The sequence below is a fragment of the Bos grunniens genome, chromosome 11 (genome assembly GCF_055505025.1).
Source record: "Bos grunniens cultivar Pamir isolate PY7600 chromosome 11, Bosgru_T2T1.0, whole genome shotgun sequence".
Lineage (NCBI taxonomy): Eukaryota > Metazoa > Chordata > Mammalia > Artiodactyla > Bovidae > Bos > Bos grunniens.
The window spans coordinates 102,655,529-102,676,254 of NC_141175.1; the positions used below are offsets into that span (position 1 = coordinate 102,655,529).

General features: G+C 41.0%; 1 protein-coding gene across 15 annotated transcripts in view; it reads left to right on the top strand.

The window, feature by feature from the left end:
• The window catches only part of AFF3 (ALF transcription elongation factor 3), a 632,195-nt gene that overhangs the window by 444,345 nt on the left and 167,124 nt on the right, over positions 1–20,726 (top strand). For 9 of the 15 annotated variants that reach the window (XM_086327945.1, XM_086327946.1, XM_086327947.1 and 6 more), the window contains one exon: positions 12,633–12,686. The exons of the other annotated variants lie outside the window; for them this stretch is intronic. In XM_086327945.1, the coding sequence (XP_086184071.1) occupies positions 12,633–12,686 (54 nt within the window). The remainder of the gene's footprint in view (positions 1–12,632; positions 12,687–20,726) is intronic. 15 annotated transcript variants of the gene reach the window in all.

A 20,726-nucleotide genomic window follows, 5' to 3' on the forward strand; every position in this document is an offset into this window, starting at 1 on the left:
GACCAAAAAAAAGAAGATAAATAAATGTCAAGTTAGAATTATAAATCTAGCTAAAATATCCTTCAAAATAAAGTGAAATAAAGTTATTTTTGATGTTATATAATCTGAGAGAATTTGTCTCCAGTAGGCCTGCAGTACAGTAAATGATAAAGGAAATTTGTCAGACTGAAGGGTAGTAATATCAGGTGGAAGTTCAAACCTACATGAAGGAAGTATTTACAGGACATGAAAAATATATGTGTAAATATAAAAGATTATTTAATGCTAAAAATAAGATACCGTTTTATGGAATTTATGATGTATGCAAATATAAAATATATGATAAAATAGTTTAAAGGATAAGAGAGGGTAAGTGGAATTGCATGACTATAAGATTCTTACGTTTTATGTGAAGTGATATATAATAATATTAAATGCAAGTAGACGGGCAGTAAGTTAAGGATGCATAGTGAAATACCTAGAAAAACCACTAAAAAATATCCAAAAGAGCATAAATGTCATTGGAGGCATTAAAATAAAATACCAAAATAGGTTAGATTTAAAAGACTGCCTAATGTCTTTAAGATATACAGTTTAAATACAAAAACCAGTAGGTTGAAGCCAAAAGAGGAAAAGGTAGACTGTGTAAATAATAAGTATAAGAAACCTAGTGTGATGCTACTAAACACCAAATAGAGTTCTAGATGAGAAGTATTAGCAGAGGTAAAAAGAATATTTTCTCATTCTAAAAAGGTTAGTTAATGAAGAAACCATAACAGTCATAATATGTATGTAACAAAAACTGAGAGAACAACAATAGAAAATTTTTAAATTCCTTTCTTCAGTAATCAATAAAAAAAAATTAAGCAAAATATTAGGAAGCACATAGAAGATTTGAACATTAACAACCACTTTGTCCTAACTGAAATTTATAAAACACTACCCAAAAAGTGTACGATATAATTTAATCAAGTACTCATGATTCACCCACCAAGATAGACCTTATTGTGCACAGTAAAAGACATATCAATAAATTCCATAGGATTAAAATCTTAAAGAATATGTTCTATGACCACAGCATGATTCCATTATAAGTCAATAGCAATGGAATTCCAGAAAACTTCTAATATTTAAAAGTTAAATAGCATTCCTAAATAGAATAATCACAAAGGAAATTAGAAAATAATTTTAACTGAATGAAAATGCATGTACAATTTACGAGCTTTTACTGGATTCACTGAAATAATATGCACAACAAAAAACATATGTATAACTTTACATGGCTTGATTAGAAGAGAACAAAGGTGAACATCTGTAATTTATGTTTCTACTTTAGGGAGCTAGAAAAGGAAGAATAAACTAAACTGAAATAATTAGGAATAAATACATAATAACAATAGGAGTAGACATTGTAAAACAATAGAGAAATTAAGAAAGCCAAAATTTGTTTCTTTTAAAAATTTAGTAAAATTAGCAAAACACTGAAAGAACTAATCAAGGAAGAAAGGAGGAAAAATATAAATTACCAACATTAGCAAAGAAAAAGTGGTCATAACTGCATATCCTACAGAAATTTAAATAGTAATAACTGGATATTATGAACTAATTTCTGCTAATTAATTTGACAGCTTAGATGAAATAGTCAATTTCCTCAGAAAATGTAATTTATCATAACTTCCATGAGAAAAAAATAGAATATCTGAATGACCCTATTACTATTAAAGAATTTGAATTTGTATTCAAAACTATTCCACAAAGAAAATTCCTCCAGAGTCAGGTGGTCTCACTGGCAGATTCCATGAAAACTTAAGTAAGAAATGTTTCTACCAATGAATCACCACAAATGAACTACTAGTCTTACACAAACTCCTTCAGAAAATAGGAGAGGAAGAAAAACTACTGAATGTATTGTTATAGAGTCAGTATAACCTTGATACCAAAATATGACATAGGATTATAAGAAAGAAAGTTATCACTCAATATTTCTTATAGACATTAAAAACTTAAACTTCTTAACAAACCATTAGTATATATGATCCAATGATACATAAGAAGGATATGATTCTTTATAACCAAGTAGGGTTTATCACAGGAATGAACAGTTGACTTAACATTAGAAAACATAATTAATATAATCTACCATATTAACAAAATAATGGAGAAAACCATATGGTCCTCTAAATAAATGAAGAAAAAGCATTTGACATGATTCAGCACCCATCTCGGAGAAGGCAATGGCAACCCACTCCAGTACTCTTGCCTGGAAAATCCCATGGGCGGAGGAGCCTGATGGGCTGCAGTCCATGGGGTCACTAAGGGTCGGACACAACTGAGTGACTTCACTTTCACTTTCATGCATTGGAGAAGGAAGTGGCAACCCACTCCAGTGTTCTTGCCTGGAGAATCCCAGGGACGGGGGAGCCTGGTGGGCTGCCCTCTATGGGGCTGCGCAGAATCGGACACGACTGAAGCCACTGAGCAGCAGCAGCAGCAGCAGCAGCAGCACCCATCTATGACTTTAAAACTCTCAGCAAACTAGGACAAGAAGAGAACTTACTTTATCTGAAAAAGGGAATCTGCTCCCACATCTCCTGCTAACATCATATTTAATGGTGAAATACCAAACACTTTCCTCCTGAGATCAAGAACATAACATTAATGTCTGCATTATCTCCTCTATTTAGCATTGCACTGGAAGTTCTCAGTTCAGTTCAGTCGCTCAGTCATGTCCGACTCTTTGCGACCCCATGAACCGCAGCACGCCAGGCCTCCCTGTCCATCACCAACTCCCGGAATTCACCCAGACTCATGTCCATCTAGTCGGTGATGCCATCCAGCCATCTCATCCTCTGTTGTCCCCTTCTCTGAAGTTCTAGTGAATGCAATAAGGCAAGAAAAGGAAATAATAGACATAAAGATTGAAAAATCTTTTGGAAAACTCTTTATGAATGATTGCTTATAGAGAAAATCCTAAGAAATTTAATAAACAACTACTAGGGCTTTGCGGGTGGCGCTAGTGGTAAGGAACCTGCCTGCCGGTGCAGGAGACATAAAAGACACAGGTTCAATCCCTGGGTCAGAAAGATCTCCTGGAGGAGCGCATGGCAACCCACTCCAGTGTTCTTGCCCAGAGAATCCCATGGACAGAGGAGCCTGTGGGCTACTGTCTACAGAGTCCAAAGAGTTGGACATGACAGAATCAACTTAGCACACATGCTGCTGCTGCTAAGTCCCTTCAGTCGTGTCCGACTCTGTGCGACCCCAAAGACGGCAGCCCACCAGGCTCCCCCATCCCTGGGATTCTCCAGGCAAGAACACTGGAGTGGGTTGCCATTTCCTTCTCCAATGCATGAAAGTGTAAAGTGAAAGAGAAGTCGCTCAGTCGTGTCCGACTCTTCGAGACCCCATGGACTGCAGCTTACCAGGCTCTTCTGTCCATGGGATTTTCTAGGCAAAAGTACTGGAGTGGGGTGCCATCACCTTCTCCAACCACACATGCTACTAGAACCAATAAATGAATTTAGAAGGGTCAGTTTACAAAACTCAATTGCGTTTCTAATAGCAATAAACAGTTAACAGTTGCAAAATGAAATAAAAGCCACCCTGTTTACAATGATATAAAATGCTGAATAAATTTAGCAAAAGACAAATAAGACTTATACACGGAAAGTCATTAAACCTTGAGGAGAGAATTTTAGACTTAGATGGAGAGAAGTTCATAAATTGGAAGGCTAATTGAATGTTAATATGTCAGTTCTCATACAAGTATGAAAGTGTTAATCAAAGGGCAGTAGGACACTTACAGAAAATGACAAGTTGCGAATTTTTATAGATAAGCAAGGGGCCTGGGTAACCAAAACTGTTGAAGAAGAGCAAGTTTGGAGGCCCTACAGTACCTGATTTCAAGGCTTACTATAAAACTAAAGTAATTAAGATAGTGTGGCATTGACATAAGACAGATAAAGTAGAGTCTGGAAATAGACCCACAAATATATGGTCACCTGATTTTTGATAAAGACATCAAGCTGTTGAGTGGGGAAAGCCAAGTCTTCAACAAATGGCACTTGAGCAGCTGCTGGGGAAACATATGAATCTCACACCGGACACAATGGAGATGGATCACAGACATCAACAAAGAAGCCAAAACTGCAAAGCTTCTAAAAGAAAGCATAGGACAATTTCTTTATACCCTGCAATGATTTCTTACAGAAACCACAAAACCAGAGAAAAGAAAGCCCTGATGAATTGGACTTCACCAAAATTCTAAATCTATGGTCACCGAAGTGACAAGACAAGACACAAACTGGGAGAATGTATTTATAGTACATATACCTGACAGATACCTTGTATCCGGAATATATAAGGAACTCTGACAATTCAATAAGAAAGTGATGAAAACACAGATTTTTTTAAATGGGCAAAAAAGCCTTGAACAAAACAAAAGAAGATATACAAGTGGCCAATAAGGAATTGAAAACATTCATTTTACTAATAATATTCATCTTCAGGGAAATGCAAATTAAAACCACAATGAAATACTACTATATACCCACTAGAGTGATTAAAACTGAAAAGACCAACACCACCAAACAGTGACGGGTTATGAAGCAACTGAAACTCTGGTGTATTGCTGTTGTGAGTGTAAAAATGACATAACCATTTTTAAAAACTGTTTCTTATACACACATGTATTGCATTCCCCAGAAATTAGGCACATACTTCCATTTGTAATTATTAACATGGGGAAAATGAAAAACATATGTCATTTAAAAGATTAGTACAAGAATTTTAATAGTGGCTTTATTCTTGATAGTCAGAAACTGGAAACAACCCCAATATACATCAGCTGGTAAATGGATAAACAATTCTGGCATGTTGGAATACTGGAATACTTTCCAGTGTATTGGAAACATAATGGAATACTTCTAATAAAAAATTAACAAATTCCCCAACATCATCTTTAGATTCAGTGCAGTCTGAGTCAAAATTCCAGCAAGTTATTTTGTGGATATCAACAAATTGATTCTAAAGTCTATAACAGAAAAGCCAAAGACTTCAAATAGTCAATACAGTAAGAAAGAAGAACAAAGTTGGAGGCCCAAAGTACCCAGCTTCAAGACTCACTCTAAAGCTACAGCACTCAGCAAAGGAATAGAGAAGTAGACGATGGAACACAACAGAGAGCCCAGAAACAGACCCACCTAAATATAGTCAGCTGGTCTCAGAAAAACAATTAAAGACAATACAATGGACATAGATGGTCTTTTCAACAAACGGTGGCGGAACATTGTATATGCACATATTAAAAAAATGAATCCAGACACAGCCTTACACTCCTCACTAAAATTAACCCAAAATGGATCACAGACCTAAATGTCAAACACAGTACCATAAAACTCCTGGAAGACCGCACAGAAGAAAACCTACATGGGGACTTCCCTGGCGGTCCAGTGGTTAAGATTCCATCATGCTCCCAGTGCAGGGGGCATGGGTTTGATCCCTGGTCAGGGAACTAAGATCCCGCATGCTGCCTGGCACAGCCAAAAGAAAAGAAAAAAACAAAAAACCTCCATGACCTTGACTATGGTGATGACCTTTTTGAGCAAGTGACTAAGGCGGTACGGGCAGCAGAAGAGCAGACCGAAATCCTTTTAGATTTTACATCTTTACTAGGAATAAGGAGCAAATGGAGATTTCCAAGACACAGTGAAGACTGCAATTTGGCAGGGTCGCTGTGCTTGCTTAATCCAGATTTGCCCACCACTGGCCAATCAATGCTCAAGTCTGAGGTCGAAAGCATAGGCTTGTGGAAAACTCCTAAGGCAGGACCCATCTGCATTTGAACAAAATTGCGATAACTTTAAAGAATAAATGAGGATTCAAAATGACCTTCATAAATTAAGGAAACTGGATTAAACACAAACAGTTAAATTCCTAGGAAAAAGAAATAACAAAATGTAGTGGAAGGAAGTGGTCTGCCCGGCGTGCACACTGTACAATAAAAGACTGGGAAGCTATTAGGAGCTCAAACTGAACTAGAGCATCCCGCAAAACCTTCCTTCTCCAAAGTTAATACAGTAGTTGGAATATATGGTAAGGGTCCATTACCTAGTAGGCACTCAGTAAATTCTTATTATTACTATTTAACAGTAATAATATGTGACATAGAGAGAAAGTGAAAAGAGAGGGAGAGAGAAAGCAACCCTATCACTGCAGTTGATACAGATCAGAGCTTAATGAGAATTTTCATCTCTCCTTTTAAAAAGATAACAGTTAGAAAGGGTTAAGTTTACAAAGACTCTTGAGAGTCCCTTGGACAGCAAGATGAAACCAGTCAATCCTAAAGGAAATCAACCCTGAATATTCATTGGAAGGACTGCTGCTGAATGTCTACTACTTTGGCCACCTGATGCAAAGAGCTGACTCACTGGAAAAGACCCTGATGCTGGGGAAGATTGAAGGCAAAAGAAGAAGCAGGGTGACCAAGGATGAGATGATTAGATGTATCACCAACTCAATGGACATGAATTTGAGTTAAATTCTGGGAGATAGCAAAGGACAGGAAAGCAGCCCATGGGGTTGCAAAAAGTTTGATATGACTTAGTGACTGAACATGGAGAAGGCAGCGGCAACCCACTCCAGTCTTCTTGCCTGGAAAATCCCATGGACGGAGGGGCCTGGTAGGCTGCAGTCCATGGGGTCGCTAAGAGTCGGACATGACTGAGCGACTTCACTTTCACTTTTCACTTTCATGCATTGGAGAAGGAAATGGCAACTCACTCCAGTGTTCTTGCCTGGAGAATACCAGGGACTGGGGAGCCTCTTGGGCTGCCGTCTATGGGGTCGCACAGAGTCGGACACGACTGAAGCGACTTAGCAGCAGCAGCAGCAGCAGTGACTGAGCAGCAGCAAGAAGTTTACAAAGCTCTCCTAGTGAAGCTGGGACTGTGAAGAAAAAGGCTGAGTGGTCAGTTTTCTCCAGAGATGTCAGCTGGAAGTGCTCTTCTCCCGGCCTCCAGACTATAGGACCAGAGGCCAGCAGTTCATGGCTTCACCTCTCCCCAGAGGTAAACTCCAAGCCAGGAGTTGGCTGGAGAATTCACCTCCACTGCTGCTAATCTTAAACATCTTGGACGACTTGGGTATCACTGACTGGTGGAACAAAGTGGGTCTAAATGATGTCCAAAGCTCCTTTCCAGGTGTCTGATGTGCACCTGTGAGTCATTTATAAAGGTGAAAGGTGACCCATGTTATATCAATGAGTTTATATCAACTCCACCAATTCAGGCTACTGCATAACAAACCACCATAGACTCAGTGGCATATAAACAGCAGAAAGTATTGCTCATAGTTTTGGAGGCTTGGAAATCTAGGATCAAGTTGCCGGCCGGCTCAGTGCCAAAACCAAAACTTCCTGGTTTGCAGGTGGCTATCTTCTTGCTGTGTCTTCGCACTGCAAAGAATGGAGAGACAGGAAGCAAACTCTCTCGTGTCTCTTCTTGTAAGGGCATTAACCCCATTCATGCTGCTGCTACCTTCGTGACCTCATACCTCCCAAAGGCCTACCTCCTAATACCATTACATTAAGGGTTAGGATTTCAACATACAAGTTTGGGAGAGGGGACACAGCCCATAGTTACTTATTAAACATATCTTATGCCCATTGTAGAATTACCTTAGAAAATGTTAAATATGGAGGGAAAATATACAAAGGAACAGTTATGTGCTAAACATATCAAGAAATCTCTCACTTATGCATGTGCTTTTAATAATAAGATTATAGAAACTAATCATATAATAGGTTTTGGAATTTGAGAGATCAAAGTCGATTTGAGAACTGTTACCAAAAGAGGTTATTTTCTTTTTAGAGAAATCTGAAACCTTCCTGATGTTTATTTTGGCCATAGCAATCCGTGTCTAAAATGATGAACTGTGACTGTTCTTTTAGCCCGTGAGGTACCTTCCCGAGAGACTGCCTTTCCGTATCTGTTTAAGTCATTTGCCAGGATCCTGTCTGCTAGGAAAATGAGAAATCTAGCATCGGCCCTTTGTCTAGAGAAAAGTGGCCAGATCCCGTTTCTCCTTGGAAGGCTCTTTAGGGCTCCTTGGCCTCCGTCCTTACGTAGATGCAATTAGACTGAAGGCCTTCGAGAGGTGTGGCGTGTCCAATGGATGTGGAGGGAAGATCTTGACCCAGCCTTCAGGAACCAGCTGGTCCAAGCGGGAATGGGCAGCGTTGCTGAAAGGGAGGAGGGGTCAGGAAGTTGCTTTACCTGAGAAGGAAATGAGGTGTCACTTTGTGCTGGTTGTTAGTCCTTCAGTCTTGTCCAACTCTTGTGACCCCGGAGGATGTCGGGAAGATCCCTTGCAGAAGGGAATGGCAGCCCACTCCAGTATTCTTGCCTGGAGAATTCCCTGGACAGAGGAGCCTGGAGGGCTCCATGGGGTCGCAAAGACTCAGCCACGACTGAGTGACTTTCACTTTCGCTTTGTGATAGCTGTCCTCTCAGGTTAAAATACTAAATGAATCCAGAATGTAGATTGAACTTATGCCATCCCAGAACAAGGTGCAAACCGTAACTTCCATGCCCTTACACCAGACGGAAAGGCCCATCGTCCCAGAGATCATAAAAGAAAATTCTTCCACCAAAGTAGCAAGTCCGATCCCATCTCCTGTTTGGTTCCCCTGGACTCATGCTTTCTGTTTTCTCTATACCTGGATTCCATCCAAGCGTATCTCTCAAGGTGTCAGCTAGGTCAGGGTTTCTCAAGCTTTTTTTTTTTTTTTTTTGTAATTTAACTGTGATAAAATACACATAACATAAAATTTACCACTTTAAGCATCTTGAAGTGTACAGTTCAGAGGCATTAAGTACATTCACATTTCTGTGGCTACCATCACCACCAAGTATTCCCAGAGGTCTTCGTCTTCCAGAACTGAAACTCTGTTCTCATTAATACCAAATTAATAAATTGCCGTAGCCAATATCTCTGTGTTTCCTCTTCCCTCTAGCCCATGCCAACCACTACTCCACTTTCTGTCTCTATAATTTTGACTACTCTAGGGACCTCACAGAAGTGGAATCAGACAGTATTTGTCCTTTCACGTCTGACTTATTTCACTTTGCATAGTGTCTTCAAGGTTCATCCATGTTACACCATGTGTCAGAATTTCCTTCCTCTTGAAAAAGGCATTTTCCTTCTCTTTAAAACTGAATAATATTCCATCATGTGTATAGACATTTTATTTATTCATCAATAGTCACTTAAAGTACATCTACCCTTTTGGCTGTTGTGAATTACACTGCTATGAACATGAGTATACAAAAATCCCTTCCTGCTTCCATTCTTTGGAGTATGTACACATCTCAAATTTTCGAACACAAACTACTCAGTCAGCCATGCAGCACAGCCTATGAGTGTGTATGTTTCAAACAAAAGTGTCACAAAACATTACCCGCCATGACACTGACGTTTTCTATTCTTAGTATTTTTTTTTTAGTGCTAGTCAAACCACACAGATTGATTTGTGTCAACCCAGGTTCACAAAACACAGTAAAGGTTACTGACCAACAAACGAGATATTATTAATAACTTGTGCCAAGGGAGTGAGGGAAGAAAAGGAAATGACGAGCAGGGCCCCTGCCATGTTTGCAGCCCAGGCTTGGTCACTGGTGAGGATGACCTCTTCCAGCCTCCTTACAGGAAGAGAGGAAGCTCCTCCTTCCCATTTTACAGGTGAGGAAACCAGGGCTTGTCTAAGGATCTGCCTCCAAGGAGTCTGTCTGCTGTGGGGCCTCTCTCCAGCCCACCCTGCCCGACAGGCTAGTTTATAGGGAGCCCTGCAGGACTCTCCTTGGAGAACCCAAGGCATTATATTAGAGCCAAAGAAAGCTTTGACTCAAGGGAGTGACAACTCAGAAAATTTCAGGACCCATTCACAGCCTCGTGGAACATGTATTTGGGGTGAATGCTGAACAGGAAGGGTTATTTTTCACCAACCTCTAACTCAACCAGAGAAGCAACTACTTCTTTTACTCGATGATTAAGGTGGACAGTCTGTGGAAGTGAGTTTGGCAGCTTTGCAATGAGCTCTTTCAGTCCAAAGAGACATTCATTAGTAAACTGGAGCTCCTCTGTATTCAGTGTGGTTGTAGCAGATGGCAATATTTTTCTGAGTCACTCTGGCCAAGGGAGACTGTGGTAAATCAATAAATATTACCATATGTATTGATGGCAGTACGTAATCAATAAATATTGCCTGACATTAACAGACTGATTATGCTTCATCCAAATGTTTTCTTTCATAAAGCTGCTTCACATTCTTGTGTTGAAGCCCGGCCCAGCATTTAGAACATAATACTTATTCAGTAAAAGATTATTAGTGTGAGTAAATGAATAAATGCAGGGTAACAGAGAGGCTGGTTTGAATACATCCGCTGTGTATTTCTTATATCTTCTTTTAGAAATACTATTAGCTTGATTTGCTCTTTCTTTTCTGTGGATTTTAATTAAATGTAAATCTGCAAACTGCAGAGCTTGTATATTTACAAACTGAGTTTTCCCCATCCCTTCCACCCCCAGATCACAGATTCTCTTTGCACTCCCATGCCTCTCTCTAATGCTGGTCCCTTTCAGGCAGCCTGGTACCAAAATGATACTCTCCGTGCATTCAATGTCTACTTTGTGCCAAGCCCTCTGCCGGACACGCTGTCTTATTTCAGTCTCATAACAGTCCAGTGATGTTACTACATCTCATACTGCAGATGGGAAAGGCAAGCTCTCAGCAAGTCAGACCTCCCAAGCTGGCAATGACCAGCTTGGGACCAAGAGCTGAGGTCCCTGTTGGAGGCACTGCTTTAGGTCAGCTGCAGACAGCTCATGAAGTAGGATAGGAAGGAAGGAATCCTGTTTCTGAGCAAAAGGCTGGCATCTCCCCAAAAGCCCTGACCATCTGCTCTCCCACCATAAAGTTTAGAGAGTTGTAGCCCACAGAGCTCGGGAGGAGGCTTGCGGGAGGAGTCAGGAGGAAGCCTGGTCATGAGTCAAGGTAGTGTTTCTGCACAGTGATGGAGGTCTTGGAAATAGCAGGGGCTGGAGTCTGGAATTCATCTGATAGTCCAAGAAGCTGGCAGACATCAAAGGACAGTTCCCCAGCCCTGGCCCACCTGCTCACCTCAAAGGGCCTTCTGCTGTTGGCAGAGTGTGTCTTGGTAAAGCAGTGTTCACATGATCCCCCTGAAGCATGTAAAGTATTTAAGCCTCTGCCCTCGAGTTTCTGCCACAGAGAATTCCATCTCCACTTTGAGCTTCTTAAATGACTGAACAGTCTTCCCGGGTGGCGCTAGTGGTAAAGAATCCACCTGTCAGCGTGGGAGAGGAAAGAGACACAGGTTCAATCCCTGGGTTGGGAAGATCTCCTGGAGAAGGAAATGGCAACCTACTCCAGTATTCTTGCCTGGAAAATCCCATAGACAGAGGAGCCTGGCGGGCTACAGTCCACGGGGTCATGAAGAGTCAGGCACAACTGAGCGTGCACACACAGACACACACACACATAGAAAGGGACAGGGACTGTAGGAATAATGGACAAGTGACAAAATGTTCACACATATGCACTCATCCTTCTGTGTGAAGAAGGTCATTCCTGCTTTAAAAATGATGGCTCTGTGGGATGGAAAGCATTTCTTTCAAATAGTACCGTGGGGGTATATATATCATGACGAAGAGGTTACAAATACTGAATTCTAACTGTAGACCAGACGTGTGCTAATGCTTTCTAAAACTCGGAGGGTTGTACAATATATAACAGTGATGCAGGCACAGCTGGCATAAACTGAACACAGGATCACCCTGTAGATGAGTCAGTTCTTTGAATCTTCATAGCAACTCGAGAACATCAACAGCATTAGAATCTCCCTTTTTGTAGATGCAGAACCCAGGCTCGGAGAGCTCACATAGGTAGCGTGTCCCAGCAAGGAAGTTCCCCTACAGGTGCTGGACTTGAAAGCACCCTTTCTTTGACACCGCCTCAGACCACAGAAACATGGGCTGCACTGTAGACCTAGGCACTGCCGGGCTCAGCAGCTGCTCCAAACACGAACAAATGAAGCTCTGCGTCACCAGATGGCGGGAAACCCGGCACCTGGGGACTGCTTCATTTGAGAGTCTGTTTAACACTAAATTGAGAGGATTGAGTTAGATTAATTGGATTATAGGGATGGGGGAGAGTATTATTCATTTGCTTTTGGAGTTTTGGCAAGTAAGAAAAATTAATAAGCAGGGTGAGACAAGAAAAACAACCAGTAGTTGGGTAGAACTGGTGACCCTACAGCCTTACTTCTTGAAACAGGGTGATGCTACTTTCAGAAGCAGATTACTCTAAAAACAGAGGACTTTTAATGAGTAAATACATAAAATATCTTTTTTTTTAATTTTGAAAAAAAAGATGTTATCCATCTGACCACAAAAACAAAAACATCTTTTTTTCTCATGAGTCACATGTGAAAATGGAGATGGTCTCTTAATTTTGTGAGTTGTGTTTTCCTGTTGACAGTTTTGGCTAGGTCGTATGACTCTCACCCCTTAAATTTATTGAGCATTTACTATGTGCTAGGCACTGTTCTAAGATTTTACTCATATTATTCTCACAGCTCTCTGGGATGGTTATCCCCATTTACAGATAAGGGAAATGATGCACTGAGAGGGTAAGTAATTTGCCCAGAGTCACACAGCTATTGTGCGACAGAGCTGGGATTTCAACTCATTTTGCCGCCTGAGCTCATGCTTTTAACTGCACTTCGCTACAGCCTTCATTTCTGCTGTTAGACTGCAGATTATTTCCAAATACTGAATATGACTGTGTCTGTAAACTAGAGAACAGCACTTCTAAATTGTGTTATACCCCTGGGAGTACTTAGATGTTGGGAAATACACTTGAATTAAGAATTAGCATAATTAAGGGGTTTATCTCATCTTTAAATGTCTGTAGCATATCATTATTTTTATCTTCCCCTCAGAATGTCCAAGAGGTGATCATTTCATTACATTTTGAAGTACATTTGAATTCTTCTTCTTCTTTTTTTAATCATACCATTACAAATCAGCCTCAGAGTCAGAACAGCAGAATTCAGTGCCTTTGAAAGCATTAAATACGAGGTTCAAATTTGGAAGAAAAGTGAGCCATTAAAACGAAAGTGTTTGTATGGTATCTGTTGCTTGGACTAAGATCGCATGTTGCCTGAGGGACCAGTTTCACAAGTTCTGGATTTGGGTGATACTGGGTCAGCCCTGGAACTCTGAGTGGACTTCTTCAGTATCAGGATGTGGTACCCTCTGTGGATCTTTTATTCAAATTGGATTGATCAAAAATAACCTGAAGCAGTGCCATGGAGAATGCGGTACCTAGACCAAAGGCATTCAGAAGGACAGGAGTGGAAATGTCTCTTCTGCCAGGAGTTGTAAATGGAAGTCTTTGTTGTTTCATGTCCCTCTGTTTCACCTCTAAACTAGGATTGCCAGATGAAATACAAGACACCCAGTTCCATTTGAGTTTCAGATGAATAAGGGATAGTTTATGAGTGTAAGTATGTCTCACGCAGTATTTAAGACATGTGTACCACGTGCTTAGCCACTCAGTCCTGTCCGATTCTTTGCGACCCCATGGACTGTAGCTCACCAGGCTCCTCTGTCCATGGGGATTCTCCAGCAAGAGTACTGCAGTGGGTTGCCATTCCCTTCTCCAGGGGATCTTCCCAACCTAGAGACTGAACCCAGGTCTCCTGCATTGCGGCAGATTCTTTACCATCTGAGCCACCAGGGAAGCACAAGAATACTGGAGTCGATAGCCTATCCCTTCTCCAGGGTACCTTCCCGACCCAGGAATCGAACCAGGGTCTCCAGGATTGCAGGCGGATTTTCTACCAGCTGAGCTATCAGGAAAGCCCCATTTGAGATATATTTACACTTAAAAAAAAAAAACTGGGTGGGGGGCGCATATTTTTTACCTGAAATTCAAATTTCACTGGGGATTATGTATTTTTATTTGCTAACTCTAGCAACCCTGCCAAGTCACACATTGACTGTAGGTCCAAGTGAACTCTAATTTAAATATATAATTTATCAAAGAATAGAAGAAAAAGAGGGGAAAGATGGGAGAGAAGAGAGACAGGAGAGAGGTAAAATAGTAGGAGAGAGAGAAAATAAGAATGAATTCAGGCAATCTGCCAAGCAAAATAACTAACATTTTGCAAGAAAGAAATTCTAAAACAGGTCATAAGATGGAAAAAGTCTGTTTCACAGACTCTTTGGGCTGAACATTGGCCAAAAGAAAAAAAAAAAAAAAAGCAGGCATCCTATTAACATGTGAATACCAAAGCTCATCTAGGAATGGAAACATTTGGAATTTGAAGGTTCTTAGTTTTCAGCTCGGTTAGAATACCCCAATTCTTTATTAATTGCAAGGAGGATTTTGCTTTTTCAGTGAGATGCTTCGGTAATTCTATATCAAAGAAAGCTAACTTCCGTTTATGTAACTAAGACGCGTTTGAAACTTCATCGGTCGTGTTTTGCTTGCTTGCTTACGCTGACATGCAAAAAAACTATCAGATGCCAGACACGGAGGAGAATTTACCTGTTTAAAAATCACACAGTTCTGCCGTGAAGCATGAAAATGGCTTTTTTGTTGTTGTTGTTAAGTGAAAAATATTAACTGACAGCTCAAGTCAAGTTTTTTTTTTCTTTAATCTCTAACCAGACAAATTACTATAACCAAGAACTCTCTTGCCTTAATCCTGGACACGTCACAGACATGACAGTGTTCTGTAGGAGATGGCTTTTTAACTGTGGATGAGGGAAAATAACCTTTGGAATTTTTAGGATGTTATTACAAGCAAGTTTACTAGTTTTTGACTTACTAAGCCACAGCTGGAGCCAGCCTTCATCGGGGTAAGAGTATTTTCATGCTACTATTATCTTGTTCATATTTCAAGCGTAGGATTATTATGTTGGGGGGAATATGGCCTTTGAGGCATGTACTGTCTGTTGAGAATGCAAATGTGAATGTCCTATAAAAAGAGAGAGAAACTGACAGCTTCCGTCTGTGCCGTAAACTTAAAAGACTCCAACAGATGAGGCATCGGGGCTGTTGGAGCAGGGACTGGATCACACCACCATTTTGGATAAAAGAAAATGTTTCTCTGGGAGGTATTAAAAGGGCTGGGCTTGCAGCCTCTGTCAAAGCCAGACAAGTATGTGTCAGGCTGTCATTTCTGTAGTTGTTATGTATTGTTGCTGCTGCTTTAAAAAAAAAAAATCAACAGAAAAGAGCAAGGAATTTTCAGACCAAATTAATTATGAGTCTACTTGATCAGATTTTCTTTCGAATTAGTGAAATGTGGCTTTTTCTACCACCTTGTCTCTGTTCTGCATCTTACTGTTTTCTTTCATAAGGTTCAGTGTGTGGTTAGTTCAGAGAAAGAGCAATGTTTTTCTATATGCTTTCCCTTAAAGAAGCTGCAAAAACAGTTCCAAAGCCAGTCTCTCTCCAACGAGCAGAGCTGACCTCCCCACCGGCCTGGCTGCCTCGGAAATGCATTGACAAGTCGCAAGGAATCAAATCAGTCTACCTGCAGTAGCCAGGCTGGGAGCAGGCACTGTTTTGATAGGGAAAATGTCCAAAGGAAATTGTCAGGTAATGTCAGGAACAGAGAAGCAGTCTGTTTGATGACTTCAGTATCCTTCCTGACCAGGTTGCTTTTTCAGTCCCATCTCCTCACTGTGGTTCTTAACCAGGGTGCACACCAGATCTCCTGGGGAGCTTTTGGAAATGTCAGTAGCTGTGCTCTGAGGACTCAGCTGCTGCCCCTGTCATTCTGATACACATCTTTGGTTTAAAACATACTTGAGGTCTCAAACCCAGATCACCATAGGAATCCCTGAGGAGGCCTTCCAGTGCAGATTCCTAGGCCTCCTCCACCAGAAATTGTTATTCATTGGGGCTGGGTTTGGGCCTAGGAATCTGTATTTTTTTAGGTTTCCCAATTAATGTTGCTGATTAGTCGGATTTGGAAACCCCTTAGGCCACAACGGAATGACACAAATTTCAACAGGAGAAGCATTGTAGGTTAAAAAGAAAAGTGATCATGTGTTCAGAGGCTTTGGGGCAGTGTCCTGTACTTGCTTTGTCTCCACCTGAAATATTCCCCCAGGAAGCCTCTCTGCTTCCTCCTGACCCATTTCCCTTCCGATTCCCTGACCTCGTCTCCTCCCTCTGTCCTTCTGCAGGCCCGGTTCATCCTTTCCTTAGGTGCTCTTCCTCTCAGCCTGCAACATTCTGGTATTTTCCCTGCTGCTGCTGCTGCTGCTAAATCGCTTCAGTCATGTCCGACTCTGTGTGACCCCAGAGATGGCAGCCCACCAGGCTCCCCCATCCCTGGGATTCTCCAGGCAAGAACACTGGAGTGGGTTGCCATTTCCTTCTCCAGTGCATGAAAGTGAAAAGTGAAAGTGAAGTCACTCAGTCGTGTTCGACTCTTCGCGACCCCATGGACTGCAGCCTACCAGGCTCCTCTGTCCATGGGACTTTCCAGGCAAGAGCACTGGAGTGGAATAGCCACCCCCATCAAGCGTCACGGCTGCCGGGCTCTCACGCTTGTCCTTTCTCTCCCATCCTTGGACCTCCCGTGGGCCCTCCTTTCTGACTTCCTGTCCTCTGCTTCTGGATTCTGGCATCTGGACTTGTGTGCCACCATGACCTCTTTGTCCTGGGCCAGACCAGTGGCCCTTTCCCAGCCCCTAACTTTCTTGACGTCTTTGTAGTCTATGACCTGTAGCTTATGCCTGCTTTGAACCATCTACTCTTTGCCGTCCAGCTGCACTCCCTTGATTTGTTTTGTTGTTTCTCTTACCAACGTTCAATCTTTGATCTGTTTCTTTTTCTCAGCAGCCTCCTAACGGTGATGTCATCCATTCCCACATCTTTTACTCTCACCTCTGTCCAGGAGCTCCCAAATCAAGATCCCTAACTCTCATGTCTTCCTCGAGCTCCTAACCAGTCTTTCCAGCCAGTCACCGAGACCTCAAACTCTTATGTGTTCAGAACCTCATATTGCTCTCCATTCCACCCCACCCCCCAGATCTTTCTCTTTTGTTAGTGCTGCCACCCAGAGTCAAAACCATGAGCTCCATCTCCTTCCTTAGCCCCAGAGCCCAGTCACTTGCTGTATCCTTTCACGTTCTAATCCCACAGCTTCTCCTGCGTATAATAATTCTATTCCTTTACGTCTCTGTAGCCATACCTTTGTTCAGGCCTTCCCTGCTTCATTCCCAGCCCTCTATAGAAGCCTGATCTTCCTGCTACCAGTTTCTTCATTCCAACTATATGATTATAAAGTACCTTTCTGATCATGCCAAAATGTGACTTAGCCAAGGATTAGCACACTGACCTGGGAACATAATACATTCCGTAATCTAGAACTGTGTACTTTGTTCTACTAACTGGATGATTTAGGGGCTCGAAAAGCAATAAAGGGCAAGAAACAGATTAGTTGCTTGTTGGTTTTAAGGTGGCTGTCCATGGGGTCTCACAGAGTCAGACACAACTGAAGGGACTTAGCATAAAAACAAATCCTAAAAGTGGAGTGGCTGTTCATGGTGGGGTCCACAACTTCTGAGACCAGTACTTTATTTTACCCAATTATAGCCACAGGTATGATATGCTATGCTAAGTCACTTCAGTCGTGTCCAACTCTGTGCAACCCCACAGACAGCAGCCCACCAGGCTACCCCGTCCCTGGGATTCTCCAGGCAAGAACACTGGAGTGGGCTGCCATTTCCTTCTCCAATGCATGAAAGTGAAAAGTGAAAGTGAAGTCACTCAGTCGTGTCCTACTCTTAGCGACCCCATGGACTGCAGCCCACCAGGCTCCTCCATCCATGGGATTTTCCAGGCAAGAGTACTGGAGTGGGGTGCCATTGCCTTCTCCACACAGGTATGATACTATATATTGATTCTGACCATCTGCCTAGAGCTTTTATCATAACATCTGAGATCTGAGCTATAGTGGATGGTTATATTCTTATGTTTCTTTAAACTGCAAGCCCAGTGCCTATACAAATGTTATTGGTACAGGAATGGCTTGAGACCTCAAGGTCACATCTCAAGGTCAGGAACCACAGGGCCTCATATTTTGGACCCAGATTTCTAAAGCTGTATGCTGGTCCCGAGGTAAACTGTAGGATAAAGGGATGTAAAATGGAGGTAAAATTTCTATACTTCAAAGTGGATGCCAGTAGACTGATAAGTTATCTATGTGTATGGCACTACCTAAAGCAACCCCTAAGGAAACTATACAAAGTACCATATTAAAAAACACTATGAATAAAGCAAAATGATCTGAGAAATGTACTAGTAAGCCATATGAAGAGGAAAAAAAGAGGAATAGGAAGAAAAGGAAAAAACAGTGAATAATGGACAATATGGCAGAACTATACCCTAACATTGTCAATAATCACACTAGATGTGAGTGGTCTAAATACAGAAACTAAATAATAGAGATTGGTAGAGTTGATTTTTTTAATGACCCAATTATTTACTGTCCACAAGAAACTCACATCAAACATAATGACATAGGTAGCTTGAAAGTAAAAATATCAGAAAATACATCATGTAAAAATTAATTTAAAAAATCAAGAGTGGCTATATTAATATTAAAAAGTAGATTTTATAGCAAATAAAATTACTAGGGACAAATAGGGAAATTACATAAAGATAAAAGAGTCAACCCGCGAAGAAGATATACCAATTGGAAATATGTATGGAGAAATAACAGCACTTCAAAATACATGAAGCAAAAATTGATAGATTTGAAAAGATAGATAGACAAATCCATAATTATAGTTGAGGATTTAACCCTACTTTAAGCAATTAATAGACTACTAGACAGGATATAGATGAACTGAACCAAACCATCAAACAATAGGATCTAATTGATATTGATAGAACACTTTACCCAGCAACAGTAGGATACACAGTCTCCCATGGAACATTCATGAAGATAAGCCTTATTCTGGTACATAAAAAAAATCCTTAACAAATTAAAAAGAATTGAAATCATAGTGTGTTCTTTCACCATAACAGAGTCAAACCAAAAGTCAGTAATGGAAAGACAACAGGAAAATTTCCAAACACTTGGAAATTAAACAGCACACTTCTTAATAACCCATAGGTCAAAAGGAAATTTCAAAAGAAATTTTTAATATACATAGAAAGAAAAATTACAACATACACCCCCAAAAAAAGACAGCATATCAAAATTTGTAGGATACAGCTAAAACAACACCAATATGTAAATTTACAGCATTAAATGGACTTCCCTAGATATCATATTGAAAAGCAGAGACATTACTTTGCCAACAAAGGTCCATCTAGTCAAGGCTATGGTTTCTCCAGTGGTCATGTATGGATGCGAGAGTTGGACTGTGAAGAAAGCTGAGCACCGAAGAATGGATGCTTTTGAACTGTGGTGTTGGAGAAGACTCTTAAGAGTCCCTTGGACTGCAAGGAGATCCAACCAATCCATTCTGAAGGAGATCAGCCCTGGGTGTTCTTTGGAAGGAATGATACTAGAGCTGAAACTCCAGTACTTTAGCCACCTCATGCGAAGAGTTGACTCATTGGAAAAGACTCTGATGCTGGGAGGGATTGGGGGCAGGAGGAGAAGGGGACAACAGAGGATGAGATGGCTGGATGGCATCACCGACTTGATGGACGTGAATTTGAGTGAACTCCAGGAGTTGGTGATGGACAGGGAGGCCTGGCGTGCTGCAATTCATGGGGTTGCAAAGAGCTGGACATGACTGAACTGAACTAAACTTGTGGTTCAGCTGGTAAAGAATCCTCCTGCAATACAGAAGACCTGGGTTTGATCCCTGGGTTGGGAAGATCCCCTAGAGAAGGGAAAGGCTACCCACTCCAGTATTCTGCCCTGGAGAATTGCATGGACTGTATAGTCCATGGGGTCACAAAAGAACTGGACATGATTAAACAACTTTCACTTACACTTCAGTTTCACAGCACTAAATGCTTATGTTAGAATTGAGTAAAGATCTGAAATTGATTATCTAAATTCTACTTTGAGAAACTCAAAAAGCCAAGACAAGCAGAAGAAAGGAAATAATACATCTAGAAGCAGAAATCAAGGAAATCGAAAACAGGAAAACAATAGAGAAAATTAATAAGCAAAAAGCTGGTTCTTTGAATAAATTTTAAAAATTCCAGCATGATTGAAGAGAAAAGAGAAAACACAAATAACCAATATCAAGAGTGAATTGGAAGTATCACTATGGACCCTACAGATGTCAAAAGGATAGGATAATCCTATGAACATTCTACAGACATAAATTTGATGATTTATGTAAAATGGACCAATTCTTGGAAACAACAGATAATCAAAACTCAACCAAGTTGAAATACTTAACCAGAATAAAGTGAAGTCACTCAGTCGTGTCCAACTCTTTGCAACCCCATGGACATAGTCCATGGAATTCTCCAGGCCAGAATACTGGAGTGGGTAGCCTTTCCCTTCTCCAGGGGATCTTCCCCACCCAGGGATTGAACAGAAGAGCCCTGTAACTATTTAAGAAATGTGTTGTTTAAAATTTGCTTCCCCTGTAAAAAAAAAACCTCCAAGCTCTGATGGATACACTGCAGAATTTTACCATATATTTAAAGAAGAGTTAACATTAAT